Source organism: Amborella trichopoda, chromosome 13 (genome assembly GCF_054954075.1).
Source record: "Amborella trichopoda isolate Santa Cruz 75 chromosome 13, AtrichopodaSantaCruz75HAP2 v2.0, whole genome shotgun sequence".
In the NCBI taxonomy this organism is placed as follows: Eukaryota; Viridiplantae; Streptophyta; class Magnoliopsida; order Amborellales; family Amborellaceae; genus Amborella; species Amborella trichopoda.
The window spans coordinates 46,243,655-46,268,691 of record NC_142348.1 but is presented as its reverse complement, the minus strand read 5'-3'; the positions used below and the strand labels follow the sequence as shown (position 1 = coordinate 46,268,691).

General features: G+C 31.7%; 1 protein-coding gene and 2 long non-coding RNA genes across 3 annotated transcripts; 1 reads left to right on the top strand and 2 right to left on the bottom strand.

The window, feature by feature from the left end:
* Positions 1-1,151: 1,151 nt before the first annotated feature.
* PAS2 (Protein-tyrosine phosphatase-like, PTPLA) lies at positions 1,152-7,069 on the bottom strand. The gene is made up of 9 exons (XM_011628131.3): positions 6,644-7,069; positions 5,076-5,187; positions 3,985-4,003; positions 3,788-3,876; positions 3,648-3,701; positions 2,491-2,561; positions 2,324-2,405; positions 1,591-1,687; positions 1,152-1,475 (listed from the first exon to the last, which is right to left on the bottom strand). The coding sequence occupies exons 1-9, from the start codon at positions 6,712-6,714 to the stop codon at positions 1,402-1,404; spliced, it is 669 nt and encodes a 222-aa protein (XP_011626433.1). The 5' UTR covers positions 6,715-7,069; the 3' UTR covers positions 1,152-1,401.
* Positions 5,489-5,729, bottom strand: LOC148779268 (uncharacterized). Its single transcript, XR_016046795.1, has 2 exons — positions 5,612-5,729; positions 5,489-5,559 (listed from the first exon to the last, which is right to left on the bottom strand). It is a non-coding gene; the product is annotated as an uncharacterized LOC148779268 (long non-coding RNA).
* A 13,724-nt stretch (positions 7,070-20,793) lies between the features above and the next one.
* Positions 20,794-21,680, top strand: LOC148779267 (uncharacterized). The gene is made up of 2 exons (XR_016046794.1): positions 20,794-21,190; positions 21,313-21,680. It is a non-coding gene; the product is annotated as an uncharacterized LOC148779267 (long non-coding RNA).
* The last annotated feature ends 3,357 nt before the right edge of the window (positions 21,681-25,037 follow it).

Sequence of the window (25,037 nt, the reverse complement as noted above, 5' to 3'; positions counted from 1 at the left end):
GAGAATGCGGGATCCACCAATCGGGCCATAACTTGTTCTCATGAGTCCCACTCTCCGTCACCATCCATTATTTCATTGGATGCTGGTGAACCCAAATGGTCTATAGTTTCCATGCTCTATTGGATTATAGTTTAGCTTTCCATTATACAGAGGTCTCCCTCATGCTTTAACAGTGAAAACCTGTGTTTCACAAACCCGCTAGGAGTCTGATTTTGATCACCTGGTCTAACTTCAATCCTGGGTAAAACTAGGCTACATTTTTAAAAAAAAAAAAAACAATTTTTAAAATACTAAAAAACTAGGTGACTAGAACAATTCTGAAGCTTTTCAACCCACAATCACCAGCCTCGCATACTGGTCCGACTTGAGCTATTCCCAACTAAGACAACCTATTTTGAAACATTAGTGAAAACTGCTTCAATCTTTGCAAGCATTTGCCCGTATGTGGTGGAATTTACATGCTTAACAGACCAAAGCATACGGCATTGTTTGAATGTTTGTTGTATGACTGATGAGAAGTGCGACCTTGTTAGTATAGCAACAATTTATTTCTTGAACAATCTCTCGTCATGGTAATTGCTCTGATGGTTATTTGTCTCATGATACTCGTCAAAGAATCTTGGCAAAATTGAAAAAGAAGAGGGAAAACTTTAAGAAAGAATATCCAAAAAGGAAAGCAGTAAAACAGGAATTGTGTTTACCGCAATATTTATAAGTTCATTACCTTTTCTCAAGGAAGAAAATTAAGAAATACAAGGTAGAACAACCTGAGATACGATTAAAATAATGAACAAAATAACCTAATGTTTTCATAGCAAATACTGATCTTCAACCATAATTCGGCATAGATTTCCACTACATCTGACAAAGAACAGGTTATGATGGTCCTTTTTTTTTTTCAAAGTGGTTATGATGATTCTTTTTTAGAATGAAAGAAAATGATATGGGGACTACGAGTAGGTTACCTTTACATATACATCGAAAGAGTTGCATAATAGCATCACAACCCCCCCCCCACCCCTATTAGTTTCCTACATTCTTCAATTCAAGCTTCAATATTCTTATTGTTGAAGGCAGAAATCAATAAAGTTGCATGTGATACTACCTATTTACCCAAATGTGAATCATCTTAGAGGGAATTACAAACTACATACAAGAAATAATGCACCCATGAATCATACAATTAAATATCCTACAACCATTTCGATTTTCAAACTTTCAGAAAAGAAACTACAGACAGCATGATCAGAGCAAACTTTCTACCTATATAAATTATATAAATTACATCCGGATCGTTACTAACACCAATGTGAACTAAACAAAGAAGTTTCAGATACAAGAATATTGCAATTGGATAGTGATAAGGTAACACCCTGGGCATTCCAAGAGCTTAAATTCTTTTCAATCCTTCTTACCAGACTTCGATAGAGCCTTTTTCCTCTGCCCAATCATGTACAGATACATGTGCAGGCCTCCTGCAAGACCACAAAGTTTGATTGGAATCAGAAACCTATTTCAGAAATATAAATACCATAGAAAGGGAGTACAACTATGACTAGAACTGTAAAAAAAGTGAGGTAAATTTCATGCCTGGAAAATAGATTCCCAATGCCACAATAGCAGCATAGAAATAGTCAAAAGCATAGTTCCATTTGTTGGGCATCCTGATACAGTACTTGTCAGATGCCTGCAAACACCCCAACATGGTTAATAACTTAAATTGATAGGAAAGGCACTCTAATGCATTGTTCTTTAGTAAATGGATAATCAGGCTTTGACATAAAAATTGAGAAGAAGCATAGGATGTGGGGAAGTAATGCTTCTAGCATCAATTTGTTCTTAATGTCAAAGGTGATTATATTACGTAGTAAAAAATATTTAGTATTATAGTCAAGACCTCCATTTTTCAGGTATCTTTTGGAAACGGTCTTCTGTAAGCTCCCATCTTGAAAAAGAAATTTCTAGATCTAATGCTACTTTCATTATGGATGCATTCATGCATACATACATACACAGGCATACAATACATACATATACAACCACGTAAGTGCACATACAAACATACACACAAAGATACATATATGCATATGTTTCATATTTACATACATACACTATAGGTGTCCACTATACAAATACAGCTAACATTATCTTGCTGGGTGTTAGCTTTTATTGCAGCTGGTAAGTACTCTATAGCATAATAAGCTGTGGTTAGATAAGCTATACCTTTCTCAGACTTTTGGCTAAAGATCAAGAGCAGCATATTCAGAAATAGAGATAATGGAAATAGAAAATCTCAAACATGCATGACATTCTCCATTCATACCTTGATATAGGGCAGAGCTATATATATAAGGCCAACCTCGCTGGTGATACCAGTTGGATAGAAGATGAAAAATGTACTGTACCTGTAAGCAAACAATACTAAAAAGGTGAGCTGAGTAATGTAGATACATGGCCCTTTAGTACATAAATTGGGTGGAGATGATCTACCGAAGCCATAAAAGCCAGGAAGGCGCAAACCCCAGTGCCTCCTTTAAGCCAAAGAAGGAATAGCGAATAATCTGCAGACAAATTCATCATTTATGAATATGTATTATATGGAGGATTAATAAAAAGAAAAAATCCCAAAATAAATATTATATGCACATTGTTAGATAAAAGCAATAGTGTGAGCATCATATATGATACAACAGCAATTTAAGAAACAATGTGTCAAAATGCATAACTAATAAAAATAAAGAATGGCTTGTTAGTGTATTCAACCTAGTAGAAATGTAAAAAAAAAAAATTATTAATAGAAGACTAGAAGTCAAACTAGGAAGAACAAAATGTTCGTATATGATAACTTCTAATAACAAATTGCTCTAAGGGGGTTTGGGAGGATATATAGAAGAGGGAAGAGAAATGCGAAGATAGGTGTTTTCTTGTTAATTGATCATATCATATTATAATCCTATCAGTATTAAAAAATGAGTGCAGTTTGTATAGAGCCTAGGCTGTAAACAATCAAATTAAAGCCTACCTTCAAATAGTGTCTAGAAATGTGATTTCAATTTTGGAAATCTTTATGATAGACTTAAAATATATTTTTATATTTATTTATAAAGTTTAAAGCTTTAAAAATAGTGTAGATCGACAGATCTATGAAAACGTGAAAATCTTGAAAATTAACAGTCCAAAAATGCATTACAAAATACACTATTTCCAAAACTTGAAATCCATTTTTTTTCTCATGTCGAGATGATCAACTTGAAGATATTTAGACATTAAAACAACCTCTTCTAGTGAAATTTTTGAAGTGGGCTCAAATTTGATTGTTTAGGGCCTCGGCTCTATATAAACTTTTTCCTAAAGAAATAGCCAGATCTAATATATAATAGTAAGTTCTTTCTTATCCCAAAGTAAACATCTCCCCAAATACTCAACCAAACTGCTGGCTAGCTTTAAGTGTTAGTTGTTTTAGTATATAATAACTTATCAGCATCAAAATAACTTAAAGAATAAGTGCATGCAGTAAACAAACTCTGATATCAAAATTGAGTTAGACAAACAGATAACAAATGGATATAAAAAATTCATTGAAGTATTGAACAGATAACCGCATACAATTACAAGTTACCGAATAAACAACTTCAGTTAATTCATACCTCAGTAATTGACCAACTTATGACTAGAGAACTGACAAGCACATGCGTCCTAGTCTGCCAATAAACAAGTCCCAGGAAACTGTGAGAAGACCTTCTAACTCAGCATTTGACAATAACAGAAGATAATTCTTATAATATACCTCAGGAAAACTCCATAGGATGCCCCATGTTACATATAACCTGGAGCCTATCTGAGGCAATGTTGCTGTGACAGGAGATCTCACCAAACCTTTTCACATGTACATAAAGTGCTTCAGTTTCATCAACAACAAAGTAGACACCTAATACTTGCATGAAAGATATAAAAATAGTAATAACAATATGGAAAGTTCCTTACCTACAAGCCCATGCAGAATCTGTCAATCAGCAATTCCAAATAAAGATACCAGGTAGACAAGTGTTAGAACGACTAAAAAATGATAAAGTACCAATTACTCTGAGGTACTGAAGAAAGAACAAAATGGTCCCATTGAGAACACACCCCAATGTTTCCCGAAGTGCCAGAAACCATCCTTAATCTTATGCTGTGATTAATATTCAATGGACCATTCTCTCTCTCTTTTTTAATTTTCCTTGCATAGTCCTCTGGTGATAAAAATCTTGGGCTAAAAAAAAAAAAAAACCTGCAGCACGTACTCATAAACAAACAACTAGAGTGCCGTGGGGAGGAGGGGAGGGAATCCATTCCTTTGCAAAGGAACCTAGCAGACTTAAACTTATATGGAAAGCTATGGAGACAACATTGAGCAGTTTGAGAAAGTGTTAGGATGAGAGATTGGGGGCAGGATGCTATGTTTCCCCTTCTACAAAGATTCAAGGCAACTTCCCTAAGCTTTTGAAAAATGACTTACACAGCTGCTTCTGTCTCTTTTTTTTGAGAATGATAACATTGTGTGTGTGAGAGAGAGATGGGAGGGATCCAGTCATTCCGATAAAAAGTTCTATAATTCACAACTTTACTGTAAGAACTTACTTTAAGATTGGTCTAAGGGCAACAATTATGGATATCAAATTGCATCCAAACATGATAAAGCTCAGCTTCAGGCCCTGAGGAAAAAAAAAAATCCCAATCCCAGCCAGAAATCAACGTCTTATCAGATTTCCATGAAATACACCCAGTTTGGTGATTTTCCATCAACAATCAGGTCAAAAGTAACCAAAACATTGGACAAAAATCCCATCAATATAAACTGGCTAAACTTATTAGGAAAAGATTTAGTACATAGTTGGCCCACACTTTGCCCGTAATTTCCCCAATCTCAGTTGTTTAAGTCTCTCTGGCATTTCATACCAACTCCATAATTATGTCCACTATACTACAAAGCATGGTACTTTTTCTCTGTTTGATGACCAAAATGGCATCCAAATTCAAATTTCTCACAAACTTTAGTTTCGTCGCCTTGCCAAAAACTGCAAGCGTTGACATACCTCCAAGACAGCTGCAGTCTGAGCTAGTTGCAAAGGCTTTTCAACTGCATGGTACACATGGGTATAATCTGTTTCATACAATGTCCTCAAAGCTAGATACAAAACCTGAAACCTGTAAAAAAAACACATGAAAGAATCAAGGAAAGATATAAGAGGTAGCAAGCAGAGATCACGGATCTACACTAATCTGGATATCTATGCAGTAGATAGTTCCTAAGCCAGTGGTTCTGATTCCTAAGACGCAAGTTTGCATTTACATTCAGCTGATTCTATTAACCAAAATTTGAATCATCCACCACAATGAACAGGAAAAGTCTTCCCAACACCTATAGGCGAAAATGAACAGTGATTTTTCCTACCCTCATCATCGTCCAAATTTTAACGCACTGTTACGATAGTCCAGTAGTGTTTCATTTTTCATTTTTTTTCTACAAATCGGAATGATCTGAAATTTGGAGCGTATGTACATCTTAGTGAAGCGCACCTAAGAAAAATATAAAACATAATAATTCGCAAAACATCTTAGTGAAGCGCACCTAAGAAAAATATAAAACATAATAATTCGCAAAAAACAAATAGATCGAAATGCCCCTGAAACTTTTTGGGGGTATTTTGGTCAATTTATTTCATGTAAAATATTTTTTTGATATTTTCGTAGATTCGCCTATTTTTGATAAACACACGCTCCAAATTTCAAATCATTCCGATGGTAGAAAAAAAATGAAAAATGAAATACTACTGGACAATGGTGACCGTACGGTGAACTTTAGACGGTGATGAGGGTAGGCGAAATCACTGTTCATTTTCGCCTATAGGCGTTTTGTAGTATCTTCCCAATGAACACTATATACAGAAGATCTCAGGATATGCTATCCACATCAATTGCATAAATAATTATCCATGTCTGCTCAAAAAAACAAAAATTCTGATTTAAAAAATAATAATAATTATCCATGTGCAAACATTGTTGGTTACGTTTTAGCAGGGCATATATGGAGAGCCAAGTTATCAGTAAATCCATAATAAACAGGTAATTTGTTTAGAAGAAAAAAAAGAGAGCATATGGTGAAACAGATGAAGATTAAAACATAAAAAGTAAAACATAAAAAGAAAAACAAAACAAGCAATCATTAAAATTTTAGGTTCTTTTTCGCAAAACATAAAATTTTAAAAAGTGAAATGTAGATCATATAAGCAGCTCTTTCACAGTATAATGCTTCAAACAATAAAAAAATGAAACACAATAGGAAAAAAATACAGAAATTTCACGAGATAGATAATCTTATCATGCCAATTGGTTGAAAAAAAACTCTCGAGTTGTTCAAATTTATTGTGATCATATCTTGGATATAATAACACAATTAGTTAATCATACTCCAAACAATTGTAATTAACTTTTTCCATAATACAGAGAGCAAGATTTTATCTTCATATTAATCAGAAAAAAATAAAAGATGCAAATAAATTGAATTAAACAAAAAAACTAGAACATATTCCTGGTTTATTTCCTTCATAATACAAAACCAAGTGATCAAAACTCTAACTTGGATTGACAAAGAAACTCTTACCAGCCCACAAAAACCATCCAATTGTAAATTGTAAGGTAGACACGTCGCACAGTCGATAAAAACGACGCCATTGTAGCTAAATCAACTGTTTCCCCAGAGACTCTGCAAATTATTCAATAGTCAACGAAAATTAGATTACCTTTCCTGAGAAACGGATCTAAGGGTTTGTCAGTCTTCTTAAGCTCTAGTGGTGGCAAAAGAAGACGCCATGGCAGCTGATTCCGAGCAATTCACAGGGAGTTTACAGGGACAACGCAGAGCATCTCCACAATGTGAAGAGGAATCAGAGTTTCTAGATCTGAAATTGGATCTAGGGTTTCTGAAAGCCTAAATGGACCTAGGGTTTTGAGAAGTTGGAATGTAGGTGAAAGCCATTAACGTTTACAGGTGGGTTGATCAACTGCCTGAAATTGAAAAGGGCGGGTCTTTTCATACAATGACTCTCGTCAATTTTCCTACAGATATTCACGTCATCTCAGCCGTCTGATACTAACAAGGGATATCTTGCGTGCATCGTTTACATGGACGGCTGTCTTATGTCTAGAAGCTGTAGGAAATTTTACTAACATTGATCCTAATCCTTCCGTAGATATCTTTTGGCTGGATTTTTTTTCAAAATTCTTATATATATATATATATATATATAGAGTAATGATCCTAAAAGACCTTCCCCCATCTATATGTGTAGGACACCAAATGATCACTATTAAAGTTGGCATGGATCTCTAAAAACGTAATTACATAGGTGTAGGACTTGACTTTTCTATATATCTATGTCAAAAGCTCATATAAACATATGAGTCTAACTGTTCAGATTTAATCTGAGCCGATCTGACGTTAACGATATCATTTGGTGTTTGAAAAGTTTATATAGAGCCAAGGCTCTAAACAATCAAATTCAAGCCTACCTCAAAATTTTCACTAGATTGTTTTGATGCCCAAATATCTTCAAATTCATCATCTCGACATCAAGATGCATGGACATGAGAGAAAAGGATTTCAAGTTTTGGAAATAGTGTATTTTGTAAGGCACTTTTGGACAGTAAATTTTCAAGATTTTCAAGTTTGATCTACACTATTTTTTAAGCTTTAAACTTTATAAATAAAGATGAAAATATATTTTAAGGCTATCAAAAAGATTTCCAGCATTGAAATCACATTTTTCGACACTATTTGAAGGTAGGCTCTAAACAATCAAATTAGAGCCTACCTTCAAATAGTATCAAAAAATGTGATTTCAATGCTGAAAATCTTTTTGATAGCCTTAAAATATATTTTCATCTTTATTTATAAAGTTTAACGCTTCAAAAATAATGTAGATCGAGAGATTTATGAAACTTGAAAGTCTTGGAAATTGACGGTCCAAAAGTGCGTTACAAAATACACTATTTTCAAAACTTGAAACCTATTTTTTTCTCATGTCCATGCATCTTGATGTTGAGATGATCAATTTGAGGATATTTAGATATCAAAACAATCACTTCTAGTGAAAATTTTGAGATAGGCTTGAATTTGATTGTTTAGAGCCTTGGCTCTATAGAAACTTTTCCATATATATATATATATATATATATATATGAAAAAAGATGGGATTAGCCAACTAGCTCATATAAACATATGAGCCCAACGGTTCAGATTGAATATGGGTTGATTTGATGATCACGAATGTCCGGTAGTGCTAAATTTTATTTATTTTTCTACATATCCAAATCATTTGAAATTTTAGGTGTGTGTTTTTATCATCAGGGCACACCTAATAAAAATATTAAAAAAATTATCCATAAAAAAAAATGATCAAAATACCCCTCGAAATTTTTTGGGGGTATTTTGGTTAAATTATTTCATGTAAAATATTTATTTGATATTTTTCGAAGATTCGCCTATTTTTTATAAACACATGCCTAAAATTTTAATTAATTTGTATTTATAGAAAAAAACTAAAATTCAAATACTATTGGATATCCGTGATCATCAAATCGGCTTAGAATCAATCTAGAACATTGGGTTCATATGTTCATATGAACTAGTGGGCTAATCTCATCTTTTCCCATTTATATATATAGATATATATTTTTATTTTATTCTTTTTTAAAAAAATTTGGTTACTTTCATTAATAGAGCGAAAGCACATAAGTCTTATTTTTTTCAAAAATATTTATAAAACACTTTTGAAATTATTGTCCGATCAAATGATAGATGAGCTGGAATCCAAGTTTACATGAAAATATGGACTGGGCCTTAAAATTAAGGGCTTGGGCTAAAAAATGCACCTTAGGGCTAAGCTAGGATAGGGCCACCGTAGCCCGAGGGCTGGGTAGAGCCAGGGCTTGACCTATGCTACGATAGGGCCAGCCTAGTTCCGCCCAAAAAACAATTTTGTATTCCTTTTCTATTTATGTTTTTAGATTATATTTGGCCAAGACCAATCCTATAAATACTAGGGCCAAGGCATGGCCCGTTGCCAACTTTGGTGGCGGCTTGGATTGTCCATCTAAAGATTCAAAAAATTATTAAAAATAAAAAATCGAAATATACATTAGGGGTACCGGTGGTAGTTAGGAGGAGCTGAGAAAACATATTAAATAAACTAGAAGAATAAGAAGAAGAAAAAATATGAAGGGGGTTTTAGTGGGGATTGGGCCGATACCTATTTTTTTCCCGAACCGGTTCTGCAAGGCCCGTTCCTAATTCAGGGCGGTGATTCCTAATCAAAATCATTGATTCTTGAACACTAAGCCTACCCTAGTTTTTTTGTGGATTCAAGATACGAAACACATCTTAACTTAATGAAAATATATTTATTTGTAAAATCCATATGTTCGTGAACTTCATAAATAGTGCATCGTGCACATCTAAGAATTAATGGATAAGTAAAATGCATGAAAAAGTTTATATAAAATTGCAACTTTATACTATTGAAATGAGGCGCACAACAAAAATTCCAATAGAAAAAGAGTATTCCAAAGTTGAAAAACCTTTTAATTGATCACCTCAATCTTGAGATGTATGGATCATCCCTTCCCCACCTATTTAGGGTTGGCTACATAAATCATGATGTGTCAGTTTGCTCTATCAAGAGTTGAACATAGATAATTACCCCAAAAAACAAAAAACAAAAGTTGAATATGGATATAAAGAAAAAAGAAGAAAATAAATGATTTTCTAAGTATTAAAAATAGTGCATCCTAACAAGTTATCTAGACATTGGACCAACTATTTCCAAGATTTTCAAGTGTTTATAGATCTACTTGATCAGCACCATTTTTAATTTTAAATTTTATAATTAGAGTTGAACATAAATTTTCAAGTCATCACAAAGTTTATGATACATAAAAACTATACTTTGTGACAAAATTTAAAGGTGCACCTAACTTGTGCAATATAAGATGGGTACCTTATATAAGCCTCAGCCTAAAATCAATGCTGCAAAAGAAATTTGTACAAAAATTCCAATAGAAAAAGAGTATTCAAAAGTTGAAAAGCCTTTTAATTGATCACCTCGATCTTGAGATGTATGGATCATCCCTTCCCCAACTATTTAGAGTTGGCTATATAAATCATGATGTGTCAATCTGCTCTATCAAGAGTTGAACATGGATAATTACCCCAAAAAAAAAAAAAAGTTGAACATGGATATAAAGAAATAAGAAGAAAAAGAAAGATTTTTTAAGTATTAAAAATAATGCATCCTAACAAGTTATCTAGACATTGGACCAACTATTTCCAAGATTTTCAAGTGTTTACAAATCTACTTGATCAGCACTATTTTTTAATTTTAAATTTTATAATTAGAGTTGAACATAAATTTTCAAGTTATCACAAAGTTTCTGATACATAAAAACTATGCTTTATGACAAAATTTAAAGGTGCGCCTAACTTGTGCAATATAAGATGGGTACCTTATACAAGCCTCAGCCTAAAATCACTGCTGCAAAAGAAATTTGTGCAAAAATTCCAACAGAAAAAGAGTATTCAAAAGTTGAAAAGCCTTTTAATTGATCACCTTAATCTTGAGATGTGTGGATCATCCTTCCCCAACTATTTAGGGTTGGCTACATAAATCATGATGTGTCAGTCTGCTCTATCAAGAGTTGAACATGGATAATTACCCCAAAAAAAAAAAAAAAGTTGAACATGGATATAAAGAAATAAGAAGAAAAATAAATATTTTCTAAGTATTAAAAATAGTGCATCCTAACAAGTTATCTAGACATTGGACCAACTATTTCCAAGATTTTCAAGTGTTTACAAATCTACTTGATCAGCACCATTTTTAAATTTAAAATTTTATAATTAGAGTTGAACATAAATTTTCAAGTCATCATAAAGTTTCTAATACATAAAAACTATGCTTTATGACAAAATTTAAAGGTGAGCCTAACTTGTGCAAAATAAGATGGGTACCTCATACAAGCCTCACCCTAAAATCAATGCTGCAAAAGAAATTTGTTCAAAACATTTTACTCTTAAAATCTAAAATTGTTTTCTATTTAATATTTTACTCTTCAATCATAATGGCCAATGGGGAGTAGATATTGCATAGGAGTAGAATGAGTTGGACCTTGGATTTCCAAAGGACAAGTATGATGTAAAACTGCCCTCCCTCATTATCAAGAATAAATATGTGGAACTTGGGCGGGTTTCAGCAACTAATCTATGAAAGCTTTGTAAAACTGTCAGCTCCCTCATTATCAAGAACATGGATGAGAAGGACAAGTATGATGTATGGCTAAAAAGATGGAAGCTTTCTATGCTTCTCCTGTTGTATAAAATTTTTATGCTTCTCCTATCCAACAAAATAGACGGTTGAGACGACTCTAATCACAATATCATGTCTCTACACTATTTTATTTTTTAATTTTTTTATAAAATATTTTTTAAACTCAAACCTGTAAAAATATAAAAAAATAATATTCTCAATAAAATAAAATGATCAAAATAACCTTGAATTTTTCAAGAGGTATTTTGGTTATTATATTTTATCGAAAAATTCTTTTTAATATTTTTTTTAGGTGCATTCTGTTGAGATGATGATGCGTACCAAGTTTCATATTCATATAATTTATAAAAAAAACTAAAAATAAAATACTCTGAGACATCATATCTAGATCAAACGATTAGAGACTCACTTGATCTAAATTGAATGGGCTGGATGCGAGGATATATATCTTCTATGCAATAGGAGAAGTGTCTATTTCCCAAAAAAAATGGGTAGAAACATCGAAATATAATGCACGTTACAAAACAATGTGTAGCATTGCACCTCAATTGTTAGCGCTCTTGCTATCAATGGCATCAACATAAATTATTCTGCCACTCAATTAAGACAGTGTTTGTATGAGTAGTGGAAAATTTATTGTCACCCTTTTTTATGGTAAATGTATCATATTGTCAATTTGTTGTCACTCTTTTTTATGGTAAATGTATCATATTGTCTAAGTGCTTCAAAACAATACTTTAGATCCTTTTGGAGCTAGAAGACATACATCCCCAGGGGATTCTTAGTAAATGGAGGTTGTTATTCATGCTTTATAATGTCCAACGACCAAATTACATTCATATAGATCACCAAATTTCAAATCCCATATTTACCTCTTTAAATTGCATTCATATAGATCACCAGATTTCAAATCCCATATTTGCCTCTTCTTCTTCTTTTTCTTAGACATAGTAACCTGGAGAATGGAGGGCAGGACATTATGTTGAAACATTTATCCCCCTAACCACCTAGGCCACAACCCCAATCCCAAATCCCGTATTTACTTATGGGAAAGTATATAAAGAGATCATTTATCTTTTGTATAAGGAGGACACAATCATTATTGTCACTTAAATTTCAAAATAGGTTTTATAAGAGTGTCATTGAATAGACAAAAAGTTCAAAGAAAAGATTCTCGGACTTCATGACTCACCTCAAGCCATCCAATTTGGTATCTAATGAGTGATACTAGTTTGTGACGTTCTTGTAATAAAGATAAATGGTCTTTTTGTAGATATGAATTGTATATTATGAGACCATTTGTTTTTAGTACAAGGAGGTCACAATTGGCACTAGCTATTAGATACAAAATTGGATAGCTTAGGGTGTGTCACAAAGTTCGATAATTTTTTTTTTGAACTTGGAGTCTAGTCAATGATATATTTGAAGTCTGATGGACAAAAGTAATTGTGACCACCTTGTTGTAGAAACGAAAGGCAATCCACGAAAATAAAAAAAGAATAAACAAACACAAAAGAAATAGACAACCAACCACAATGCAAAGATATATGTGGTTCGGCAACGTGCCTAGGTCCACGGGAGATGAGAGCTTATTTACTGGCAATGGAGACTAGGGTTACAATCGCTCTCTTCCTCACGCCTCTATGTTCTCTTTAATTACAAAAGGATCTGCGTTTTTCCTTAACCCTGGATGAACCCTCAATCGCAACAATATATATCGGGTCCCAGATAGGTGGTATAAATTATCGAAATACCCTTGTACATACATATATCAAGTCCCAGATATATCGAATCCCATGTACGAATATATCAGAATTTTTTCCTTGGGGCTGCCTCCCCGAAACTCCGCAGGGGCCCAATCAACCGAGTCTACCTACGCCGGACACTCCTCTAGGCCTCAAGTACTTCGGGCTTTCGGCCCTCCGAGCTTTTAACGGCCTTCAGGAATTGTCCTTTTGACTCTACCTTGACAAATCTATTTCTTCATAATACAAAACATTAATCCTCAACACTTGTATAAAAGGTAAATGTATTCTTTGTATAATCTCCCTTGTAGATAATCCCTTTTCTTATGCACATTTTATATAGCCTCTTTTATTTGATACTGTTAATATGAGTTTGGACAAGTTACTTGTACTCGAAGAGGCGGTCTTCTAAGTCATGACCCAATAAGGAGAATTTATCAAAATACACTATGCAAATAAGACATTTAACATTTTATTCATTTATTTAAATTTAATATCAAGAAGCCAATCAAAATTCACATGATTATGAGATGGAGTAGTTGAAAATGGGTTAAATGTTAAAAGCTTATAAGTTATATGATATTGCTAAATTTCCCTTATTAATAAATGTGGTTAAAGGATGAGACCTAATGATGAATGGGGCTTGAGATGACCAAAAATCACACCTTAAGGTCAATTGTTATCAACTGATATTATTGACTGGTTCTTTTTTCTTCTTTCTCTCGGAATTTGTCATAAATTTATAATAAACTTAATATATTGAAATGATATATTGTTTTTTTTTTGGGTAATTCAGTGGGGGAGATAGGCCCTTACCTGTTTTTTTAGATAGATTAGAGAGTTATCTTTTCTTAAGGTGTCAATGGAAGGTGTTAGCAGGATTGAAAACCACAATGTGGTAACTAGGTATAGGGGTGCTACCATCACGATCCAACCCTTTCCTAAGTTCTTTAATATCTCATCTTATTTGGGTATTCAAATGGAGATTTGAATAAGTTATGATCTTCCAAACTTCAAACTTTGGCAATAAATATTAAAGATATTTCTTAGGTATTAATTTATTATTTTATAAACTTCAAAATTCTAAGCTATCTTTAATTTTATTCCAGATTTTTAACTTTAAAAAACAAGAAGGCTCCAACTTAAGCAACTAATACATCACATTTTAAATTTCATCTCGATCTTATTTATAAAAAAAAATATTAAAATTCAGATAGTGATATGTATTGTAAACCACCTGATGAAGATCTGACAACTAAGATTCCACCTATATTACCATTCATTATAGCTGTCAATTGTTTGATAGCTTTACTCTTTACTTAAATCTTTTCAAAATTTTACTTTCAAAATCTTGTATATCATTAGTAGGGCATGTATAACATAATGTACACTTACTCCCTAAGGCACGATATTTAATTGGGAAGGTCTTTCAATCTAAAATTTTGGGAGCCACCTAAAAGTCACTGGATGATTATTTTAGATTTTATTTTCTTTATTTTTTGGTCAATGTTGGTTCTTATACCATTGTATTTTAATCATATATGCTAATATTGTTTGTCTAGATCACATAAGCAATTCTTTTTCCAATGCCACTGATCTTCATTTATTCACATTGGGTAATGTATGATAAACTCATTCATATGCTTCTTGTAGGCATGCAAATTAGAAGATGCTGATTTTGATTTTGCTACATTCCAAGCATGAAGTATTCTCAATTGATCATATAGTGCATTTCATATCATATGCAATGAATGTAATCAATTAGCCTTGCCTTTAGCATACCCTTGGAATATATTTTTTTCTATAACTCTTAACTTGGATCTTGGAATTACATGTTTTGTAACATGGAATATTTTTTTTTCTATAACTCTTAACTTGGATTTTGGAATCACATGTTTTGTAACATGACATTATAATCACATGCTTCTATTGTGATAAACTTGCTTATTCAATGCAGTATAAAATCCTTTAACGGTTTTTTATATATCTAGCTTATGGTAAAACCAAAATCTAAGAATAAAAATTTGAAAAACTTGGTTAGTTTTAGAGAAATTATGGTAAAAATCTGGAGAAATTATGGTAAAACCAAAATCTTTGCCTAAAATCTCTCCTTTGAAAAGAAAGTTCGAGAGAGAAAGAGGAAAGGAGCAGTAGGTTTTTTTTTCTTTTTCTTTAACGGGAGTTACAGGAACGGGAGTTTTGGATGGGAGACTTATCCTTTAAACATAAAAGGTAGGGTGAAAGAAAAATTGGACGGAAAAGCCCTTGGTAAGGACTTTGATGTTGAACAATATATAGTATTATAATAACTTGTTATGGGTAGTATAAGAAAATTACTACATAAGCAATAAAAGGACCAAAAAAAAATTGCCCCGGCTTTATTATTATTATTATTATTATTAGTGGCACAAAACAAATTCCATGTGCATCGATCTTTATGATTGATATGCCAAAAAATATTTTTTAAAAAATAATCCAATAAGTTGTATTTGAAAGCCGATTTACAAACTCTAATACCATTGTTAGTTTTAATAATGAAAATAAATAAATAAATAAATAAAATTGAATCTGTCCTTAAATCATACAATGAACTTAAGGTTCCTTGAGAGTCATCTTGTTGAATCACCGTGACCAATTTTCCATCATTCTTTGTTTCTATCACTTGAGGGGTTAACCTCTTTTTATAGAGAACCATCATTTGTAACTCTCATATTCATAGTCTATAAGAGTTAAGATCTAAGTATAACTCATGCCTTAATTTCCTTAAGTGCAGCCAATTAGGATTAACAATTTGTCACCAAACTGTTAATCTTATATAATGAGCTAAAGCTGTCATTAGTGCACTAATGACTCACATAATAGGATTTCATCCAATTATTCCTACAATTTGATAAAAGATATTTAGAAATTAAATAAATTTTTACATCTATAATATAGAAAAAAACAATTATTACATAGAATTCAAACACATAACTGGGTTTTCCCTCATGCAACATCCTATAAAAGCTCCAAAATAGATCCTATATATGGCATTGCCTCATGTCAATCACATGGGATACTACACAATATGGGTTTTGTACCATTATTGAAAAATAAATTCTTAAGATAAAAGGGCCTGATAAGAAAATTAAATTATGTAATTTCCAATTAAATGCTCTTTTTTTTTATTTCTTTTTGTTAATTAAGGTTTAATTTATAGTGAGCCAAGGTTTAATTTATAAGCGGATGAATTTAGAGTTAGTTAGGCTTAAACATAAAACTATTATCAACCATCTATATCAAAGATTTATATTGCACCCATAATTGGAACTGTATTTCCTCAAATATTTGGTCATATTTTTTTGCTTCAAAATTATTATTTTTTGTAATCTTCTTTTCATGACTTTATTATGAGAAGACTATGATTAATTTCAGATCTTATTTTTGCATGTATCATGTATATGAACATGCACACTATGTTAATAGGTGCACCTATGTTTGAATGAATACCTATATAAAAGACATGGTTTTTATTAGTTCATGTAGAAATGAATCACCTCTTAAAAATCTATTTTTGAGATGGATTTTTTGACTTAATTTTAAGGACATGTAATCTCTAACATGGAGATCATGAATATGAATAAATAAATAAAATTTGAAAATTAAAAATAATTATTATATTTAAAAAAATTTAGACCACCTCTTTGCATCCATCTTTAAGATGGATGCATTATACATCGGGGACCGCAAATGTAGAAATGCAATCTTGCTGCTTGAAACAATTTTCCTTGTACAAAACTTGACTTATTTAGAAAAACTAGTTATCATTGTCTTACTATCGTTGTCATTTGAAATGTTTTGAATCAATGAGTTGGTATTTAACTTGATTAACAAGTCTTTGTCTAAGCATGATGACTATAATAGGTTATATATTTGAATTAATGAATCCTATGTAGAAATTGTGAAAAGAAAATATATCTTGTATACTAGGTTATTATGGAAGGTGTCTATTGTAGTCAATATATATGAGATGGGTAAGTACAATATCTTGTATTTATAATAAGTCTGGGTATAGTACAAGTGTCTATGATTCAATTTCTATTATTGTCATCAATAATTTGTCTATAAATGACAAGTCTGTATATTCATACAATTAATGGACACTGAGTTTCTTCAGAGAAACCTCATACTCTTCACAAAAATTATCTATTATCCCATCTTTTCAAGATGGACTCATTTCAAGGATGGAGAGGGAAAACATTTTTTCTATATTTTAAACAACGCAATTTGAAATTATTAAATGCGTTAATCATCTCATTACAATGAATATCGATATAATAAATGTAATGATATCATTACCAATGGATTGAAATTTTGATTTTTGGATTTTCAAAAAAATCTCATATTTTTAATTGCAAAAGGTTGTGCTTCTAATTTGTTTATGAGTACTATTTTAGATATTTAACTTGGTAAGCGAATGATGCCCCTATTTGTATTTGATTTGCTATTTTTTACCGTTTCGTATCTAATAAATTTTTTTTTTTCATTTGAACTTTCAATTGGCACATGCTAAACTCAAGCAACTTTTTTTAAAAAAGACAAGGTCAATTAGAAAGTCATAATACTAGTGCATATCAAATTAAACAAATTAAATCAAATAAAAAACAAAGTCTAATTGCTTCCTTCTCATCAACTCTACTGTATAAACCCTTATCCTCCTTCTATATCGATCTAAACCCTTTTTTTTTCAACTCCTCTGCATCAACACTCTATATTCATTCAACACCTGTTTATTTCATTTGTTTTATGTTTTTTTAACAGAGAGCAAAACATAAAAATAAAAAACGATGCTAAACTTTGGGAGAAATTTAAATAGTTTTATTAATGCACCCTACTATTGTAAGTAGGAAATAAGGCATCCTGTTAACTTTTGCTGTCATGTTGTCATGTTTTAAAAAAAATACAAAAAGCATTACTTATTGCATAAATTAAAAAACATCTCCATCAGAGAAAAATAATATTTTGAAGAATGCTGCACGCATGAATACACTCATTATGTGGTTTGTCTCAACCAGTTAATATGGGGAGGTTCGAAATTTTGGGCTTTTTTTGTTCACATCAGCTTGTATGTGTGTTTTTCTTAAGGGTGTGGTTTCTATAAGGTTGCAAACTTTAAACATTCCAACTAGGGAGCACCTCCAAATTTTATCATAACATGTAATTTTGGTATAAATAATTATTTGGATTATCTAAAAAATCTATTTTCATATCTAATTATAAAATTGTAAACTCAAAAAATGGTTAAAATCAAGTAGATCTATAAACATATGAAAATTTTGAAAATGGACAGTTTAGATAATGTGTTCGCACTGTTTATGGGACTCAAAATCTTTTTTTTTCCATATTCATACATCTCATTGTCGAGATGATCAATTAGAGAGTAAAACAACCTTTTCCGATGGAGTTTTGAAGTGCATTTGTAGTTCTACATTTTAAGGTTGCAACCTTATACAAACTTTTTCCTTTTCTTAATAATTGTTTTGGGATTATCCATGTTTTACAATAAATTATTGTCCATGTATTGTGATTGTAGTTCGTGCACTAGTTTTTTGTATTTACATCCATACATGTTTCTTTCGTATATCTTACATCTATGTACGTGCCTCATGTGTTTTGGGAAAGCTTTTTATGTTCTCCCTACTACAAAGAAGTTTTATCCTCTCCCTACCGTCCAGTTGTCCATTTTTTATCAAGAGAGCCACTCACCATTTGATCTTAGATCCGACGTCTCAAAATATTTTATTTTTAGTTTTTTTAATACAATTTTTCTTAATATGAAATTTGGTAAGTGGGGCGCACCTATAAAAAATATTAACAATAATTTTTCAATAAAAAATAATAACCAAAATACCCCTTGAATCTTTCAAGGGTGTTTTGGTTATTTTATTTTATTGAAAATATTGTTTTTATATTTTTCGTTAGTGCGAGTTTAATAGAAAAAAAATAAAAATAAAATAGTGTAGGGACATGACATTGTGATTGGGGCAATCTTAGGCCTCCATTAAAAAATGGACAGTTGGATAACAGAGAGGATAGAACTTCTATGGTGTAGGGAACATAAAAAGCTTTCCCATGTGTCTTACCATTGTAATACATTATCTTAAGAGTAGTTAATATTTATCTAATTCTTTGGATTCAAAATCAAAATACAAAATACCTTGTCTTAGAGTGTAAGATGCGTCATACTCATCTCTCAAACGCTCCTAAAAAAAATAGAAAAAATTATTTATGACAAAATAAAATGACCAAAATACCTTTAAAATTTTAGAGGTATTTTAGTCATTAGTTTTATCAAGAATATTTTTTATATGCATGCCCAAAATTTGATCTCAAAATGTTTTTTTAAAACAATAAAAATAAAATAGCAAAGAGCGGACCGAAAATTTGGTCTCAAAATATTTTGTACAAAAAAATTATTTATTTTGTTTAAAGAAAAGGTGTTTGATGAGTCATCCAACTCACACTAGCCTTGTGCGGTTTCCCTATAAAATACATATCAAAGATGCATTTTTATTTAAAATTTTAAATACTTTTTTTACCCATTTTATGAATAATGCGTTGGATTATTTTTAAATATTATTAATTAAATATTACTTATTTTTTACTTTTTTAGACTTAGTCTATTCTTTATAACGAATGAATATTAGATATTAAATATATATCCTTTTATGAGGATTATGTGCTAACCTTCAAAAATTACATCTTTTCCTATAATTATCATAACTGACATCATATTCTATTTCAAAGGTTGCTCCCATGCCTCGCCTAAAATACTGAGGTTAATATTTATTTCCATGTTTTTTATTTTGATGGCATGAGAGCCTTTTATTGCCAAATATTATGCCATTATTCGAAAGATACAATATCTTGTTTCTTAAAAATAATAAAAAATAAAAATTGTCAAAGTTGTTGTTGTTGGTTTTTTTTTTCTTGTTTTTTTTACAATGGATATTTTTACAACACAATGCACATAGTTGGTAAAAATTACAATAGATATTTATTCTCTTACCGATATCCCTTCTTATTTTTGCAACATGTATCCACCTCTTAATTCTAACATAATATATACTAACTCCAAGACTCCCCATCCAACCCTATAAAGTTCCTTTTTATTTTTACGATACACGTGCCTGCACCTTAACTCTGGCTTAATAATATAGTATAGATAAAAACATTAAAATATTAGTAAAAACTAGAATTCATAAGTATTCTTACAATGTTACATAAATTGTAATTTTAAAAGTATAAAACTAATTCATAAGCAAAACAAATTTTTTAAATAATACTTATTCTTAAAATATTACATAATTTGTAATGTATAAGTCTTCTTACTATGTTACATAGTTTGTAATTTAAAAAGTATAAAGCTAATTCATAAGCAAAACAGTTTTTTAAATAATACTTATTCTTAAACTATTACATAATTTGTAATTTAAAAAGTACAAAAATAATTTGTACTAGTATAGAAAAAAAATATTAAAATATTGAAAAAAATAAAATGGATATTTATTCTTAAAATATTGCATAATTTGTAATTTAAAAAGTATAAAACTAATTCATAATCAATACAGTTTTTTTAAATAATACTTATTCTTAAAATATTACATTATTTGCAATATACACTTCACATGGTACCATAGGTTCATGTACGCCATTTCCATTCCTTGTCCATGAAGCGTTTACTCAGTTATTCCTCGATCCTATCCCATCCGATTAGGCCATGAAAGCGTGGGATCTTTTTGATCCGTTCTTTCATCGTTCATGTGCCCTCTGATTGTCGTATTTCTTAGAACATCTATTGGAAATTCATGTATGAGATCACCATATGGAGAGAGTTGCTGATCTCGTTGCTTAAAAAAAAAAGAAGAAAATCTCTTTTATCTTCTGTTTACTTGCGTTCCCATTTCCCTGCTCGAATATGGCACGAGAATTTGAAGCTATATCTGGCTGGGCGTCCATCTCTGGTGTGCAGTGATGTTGTGAACACCGTTAGCAAATGAAGGGTCACAATACATCATACTTTGAAGAGAATCCTGCTCAGAGGTGAGAGACTTGTGCATCTTACAAATCGAGAGGACTCGCGCATCTTAGGAATCGTGCTGAGAGGTGAGTGAAGTTCTTGCAAACGGCGGCGAACATTGATATCTGATTCTCTGTGATCGCAGGGCTCGCAAATGGCGACCATTGAGATCTGATTCTCCGTTATCGCAGTGCTCGCAAATAGTAGCGTACAGTGAGATCTGATGGTGGAGAATCTCCTACACTTCCTTTTTCACTCTCACACCACATTTCACCCTCTCCCTACCTCTCTCTACGCACAGCATTTTACCCTCTCTCCCTAATCGGGAGAGTTGGTTGGTGGTTTGGTGGACCTTTTGTGTTCTTTGGTGGCGTGACCCACTTGTTTCTTAGTTCTTTGATTCGAGAGAATTGGTTGGTAGCTTTTGTGTTCTTTAGTGACCTTATTATAGGTTTTAGAGAGAGGGAGAGTGATTTTTAAAAAATAAAATAAAATCGATGTGTCATTTTTGATGATCGAGTTTCCGCTACTTAATCATGTCATATAATCAAGTTTTATGTTACTTGCTTCTATCTATATGATCAAGTTTTCTGTTACTTGATCATATTTGTCTATCTGCGAGCTGTTGAATTTGTCTTGGATATGTATTGAGTTTTCATTTTGTTTTCTCAGGTGTCTTTATTGCTTTGTCTAGAACTTTTTGCCTGATTGATCAAGCCTACTCTAATAGGGTCATCATTTCTTGAGGCCCTTTGTTCCTTAGGCTTGTTGATTTACCGCCGCTTTCTGTGCTAGTCGATCAAACAATATAAGCATGACAATCACTGCATCTACTTACCATGTTATACACCTGAGGATCCAACTGCTCGTTTCTGCAATTAGTGTTCAAATTCCAGTTGCTCTCTTTCATAGTATCTTAAGTTTGAAGGGAAGGGAAGTGAAATGAAAGTATATATTGTATCTACTTGTCAGGCTATACACTTGAAGATCCAACTGCTTGTTTCCACAATTAGTGTTCAAGTTCCAGTTTCTCTCTTTCATAGCATTTTGAGTTTGAAGGGGAGTGTGAAAGTAAAATATATATTGCATATGTGGTTAATATGAAAGGTACATATTATAATATGTATGAGTTATTTATATATTTTCTCATTTGTAATTTATCTATAAAAGACAAGTTTGTATATTCATATAATCAATCGACACTTATTCTCTTCAGAAAAACTTGAGACTCTTCACATACACAATGATGTCATATATCATCCTTTTAACCTCTGCAAACTAGCACCTAACCTTTAAAAAACAAAAAAAATTGCACTATAAGTGTGCTTATTGAGCTTGAAAAGAGACTGTTCAATTTGTTTAGGGTGAGATCTAAGTGTTTAAGAACTAAAAATCTCTTTTTATTTTTGGAAATAATTATCAAATGATTCTTATGTGGAACCCAAAATTTAATATCAAAATAAATCCTCTCAATTAGCCCGACTGCTCAAGGACCAACCCGTAGGTATACACGCACTTAAACATTTTCTACATCATTGTTACTCATCTCAAACATCTAATTTAGAACATAAACATTCTACTTGGAGTTAAAAAAAAATCAAAGATGATGCCTGATATTTAAGTAAAAGCGACTCCTTTTCTTTGGACATAAGACTTTCATAAAGGGTGGTGGTACAAATCCACCCTAGTAGCCCCAAAAGGGAAAACTACAAAAATAAATAAATAAACAAATATTAAAAAGATAAACATCCGATGTGCATGTTTAAGCACCCCAAGACACATGGAGTTTGTGGGTTTAGTTTGTCATACTTTTTTAAACTAATTATCTATTTGGATATAACTAAAAAAGTCAATTAGGACAATGGAAACAAAAATGTGTAGTTTTTTAAGTTATTAAACTTAAATTTGACAGACGCTTATAGAAAATATGGAAAAAATCATTTCTATAAACGAAGAATGATGACTCATTGATCTGAGGAGTCTTTTACTATGGGCAAAGCTTTTTATGTAACCCCACTTCTCATGCATTTCATTTGAATGGATGGCTAGGATTACTCATGTCACAATATCACGTTAAAATACTGCTTGATTACTAATCTCTCTTTATAAAATATTTTTTAATAAAAATTGGGTCATATGCCATATTCTTATTAGGGCGCACCTAGCGTAAAATTGTAAACAAAAAAATTATTGTGAAAATAATTGATCAAGATACTCCCAAAAGTTTTCGGACTATTCGAGTATTTTTCTATCAAATGAAATAGTTTTCTTATGTGCACCCCTGTCATATGTATGTATGCTCCAAACTTAATTACAAAATTATTTACAGAATAAAAATTAAAAATTAATATACTTTAAGTTGTCATATCAAGATTAGACGCCCAAGAGCTAAAATATGACATTGTGACAAGTCATCCTAACCATCTGCTCAAATCTTACGGCTGAGAGCAAAGGTAAAATATACTTTATAAATGAGTGGGGTGACATGTAAAGCTTTCCCTTTAATATGCCAAATCTAAAAAGAGCGTGCAATTGAACTAAAAGCATAAAGTTCTTGAAACCAAACTCTCCTTGTTATTTCATCAATGAGGAAATTCATAACTTGTCAACTTAAATTTCTAAATTGTAACATTCCATTAATCAAGTCACGCGTTTCATGCAGGGAAGGCTTTCCACGTATATAGTATATGTGACCCATTGTTTCAACCATCAGATCTGAGTAGATGGTTAGGATGGCTTGAATCAAAATGTCACAAACTGGCTTTTAACCATCGGATGTTGATCGAACAGTTTAGAGTTTTTTATTTCTAGTTTATATTCTATAAATCATTTTGAAGAAAATTTTGGTGCATGCATAGAGCTGATAAAGGTGTACATGATAAAAATAATAATAAAATATTTTCGATGATGAAAAATTATCAGAATACCCTTAACAATTGAAGCGGTATTTTAGTCATTTATTTTCATGATAAATTTTTATCTATTTATTTATTTACAGGTTTGCACTAATTTTATGATGGGACTCCCAAAATATCATCCAAAAATGTTTTGTACAAAAAAAATAAAAATTGAAGTGTTTGACATGATATTGGGGTATGAACAATCGTAGCCATTGGATTCAGATCGACGGTTAAGAAATGGGGTTACATATAACTTATATATTCTTGGGGTCTCATGGTATCATTTGCCTTTCATAAATCAAATTTATGTAATGTGTTATCAACAATAATTCCATATTAAAGACTAAAAAAATGAAACTCTCCAAACCAAAAAGAGAATATGCATGAACAAAAACATGTAGCCAATACCTAACAAATTTTCGAAGCTCTCTATTACCAAATTAAAACAAATCGCCTCATCTGAGTCGCATTCTCCTTTTAGAGAGAGAAAGTATCCGGGTTATATGACCACACTCTTGGAATATATTATCTTTTTGGAGAGAGAAAAAATCCAGCTTTATAGTCAACTATGAATGCAATCATAAAATATCAGCATTCTCTTTTGGAGAGAGAAAGAATGGGGTGACCATCAGTTGTGACCACAATCTTGAGATGTCAACCAGTTTTCAACAAGTAGAAAAGGGGCTAGGTCATGGTGGTAGCACCCCCGTACTTAGTTACCATGTTGTGGTGGCCAATGCTGCTGACACCCCTTACGAAAAAGTTCAAAAAAAGCTTAACTCTCTAATTTATCTCAAAAAAATGGGTAAGGGTCTGCCTGCCTTTCCCACTTAACTCCCAAAAAAAAAATACAGTTTTCAACAAGTCCTTCAAAACCCTCTATCGCCACCTTATTTGAAGTTCTCCCAAATCCCAACAGCCACCTTACCACAATTTCATAAAAGCCTATTGCTAATAACCTACTTATCTA

Coding starts and splice junctions, on each gene's coding strand:
- PAS2 (XM_011628131.3), bottom strand. CDS start 6,714: ATGGCGTCGTTTTTATCGACTGTGCGACGTGTCTACCTTACAATTTAC. Junction 2,406..2,490: donor TCCTGGCTTTTATGGCTTCG/GTAGATCATCTC, acceptor GTTTGCTTACAG/GTACAGTACATTTTTCATCT. Junction 1,476..1,590: donor ATTGGGAATCTATTTTCCAG/GCATGAAATTTA, acceptor GTGGTCTTGCAG/GAGGCCTGCACATGTATCTG.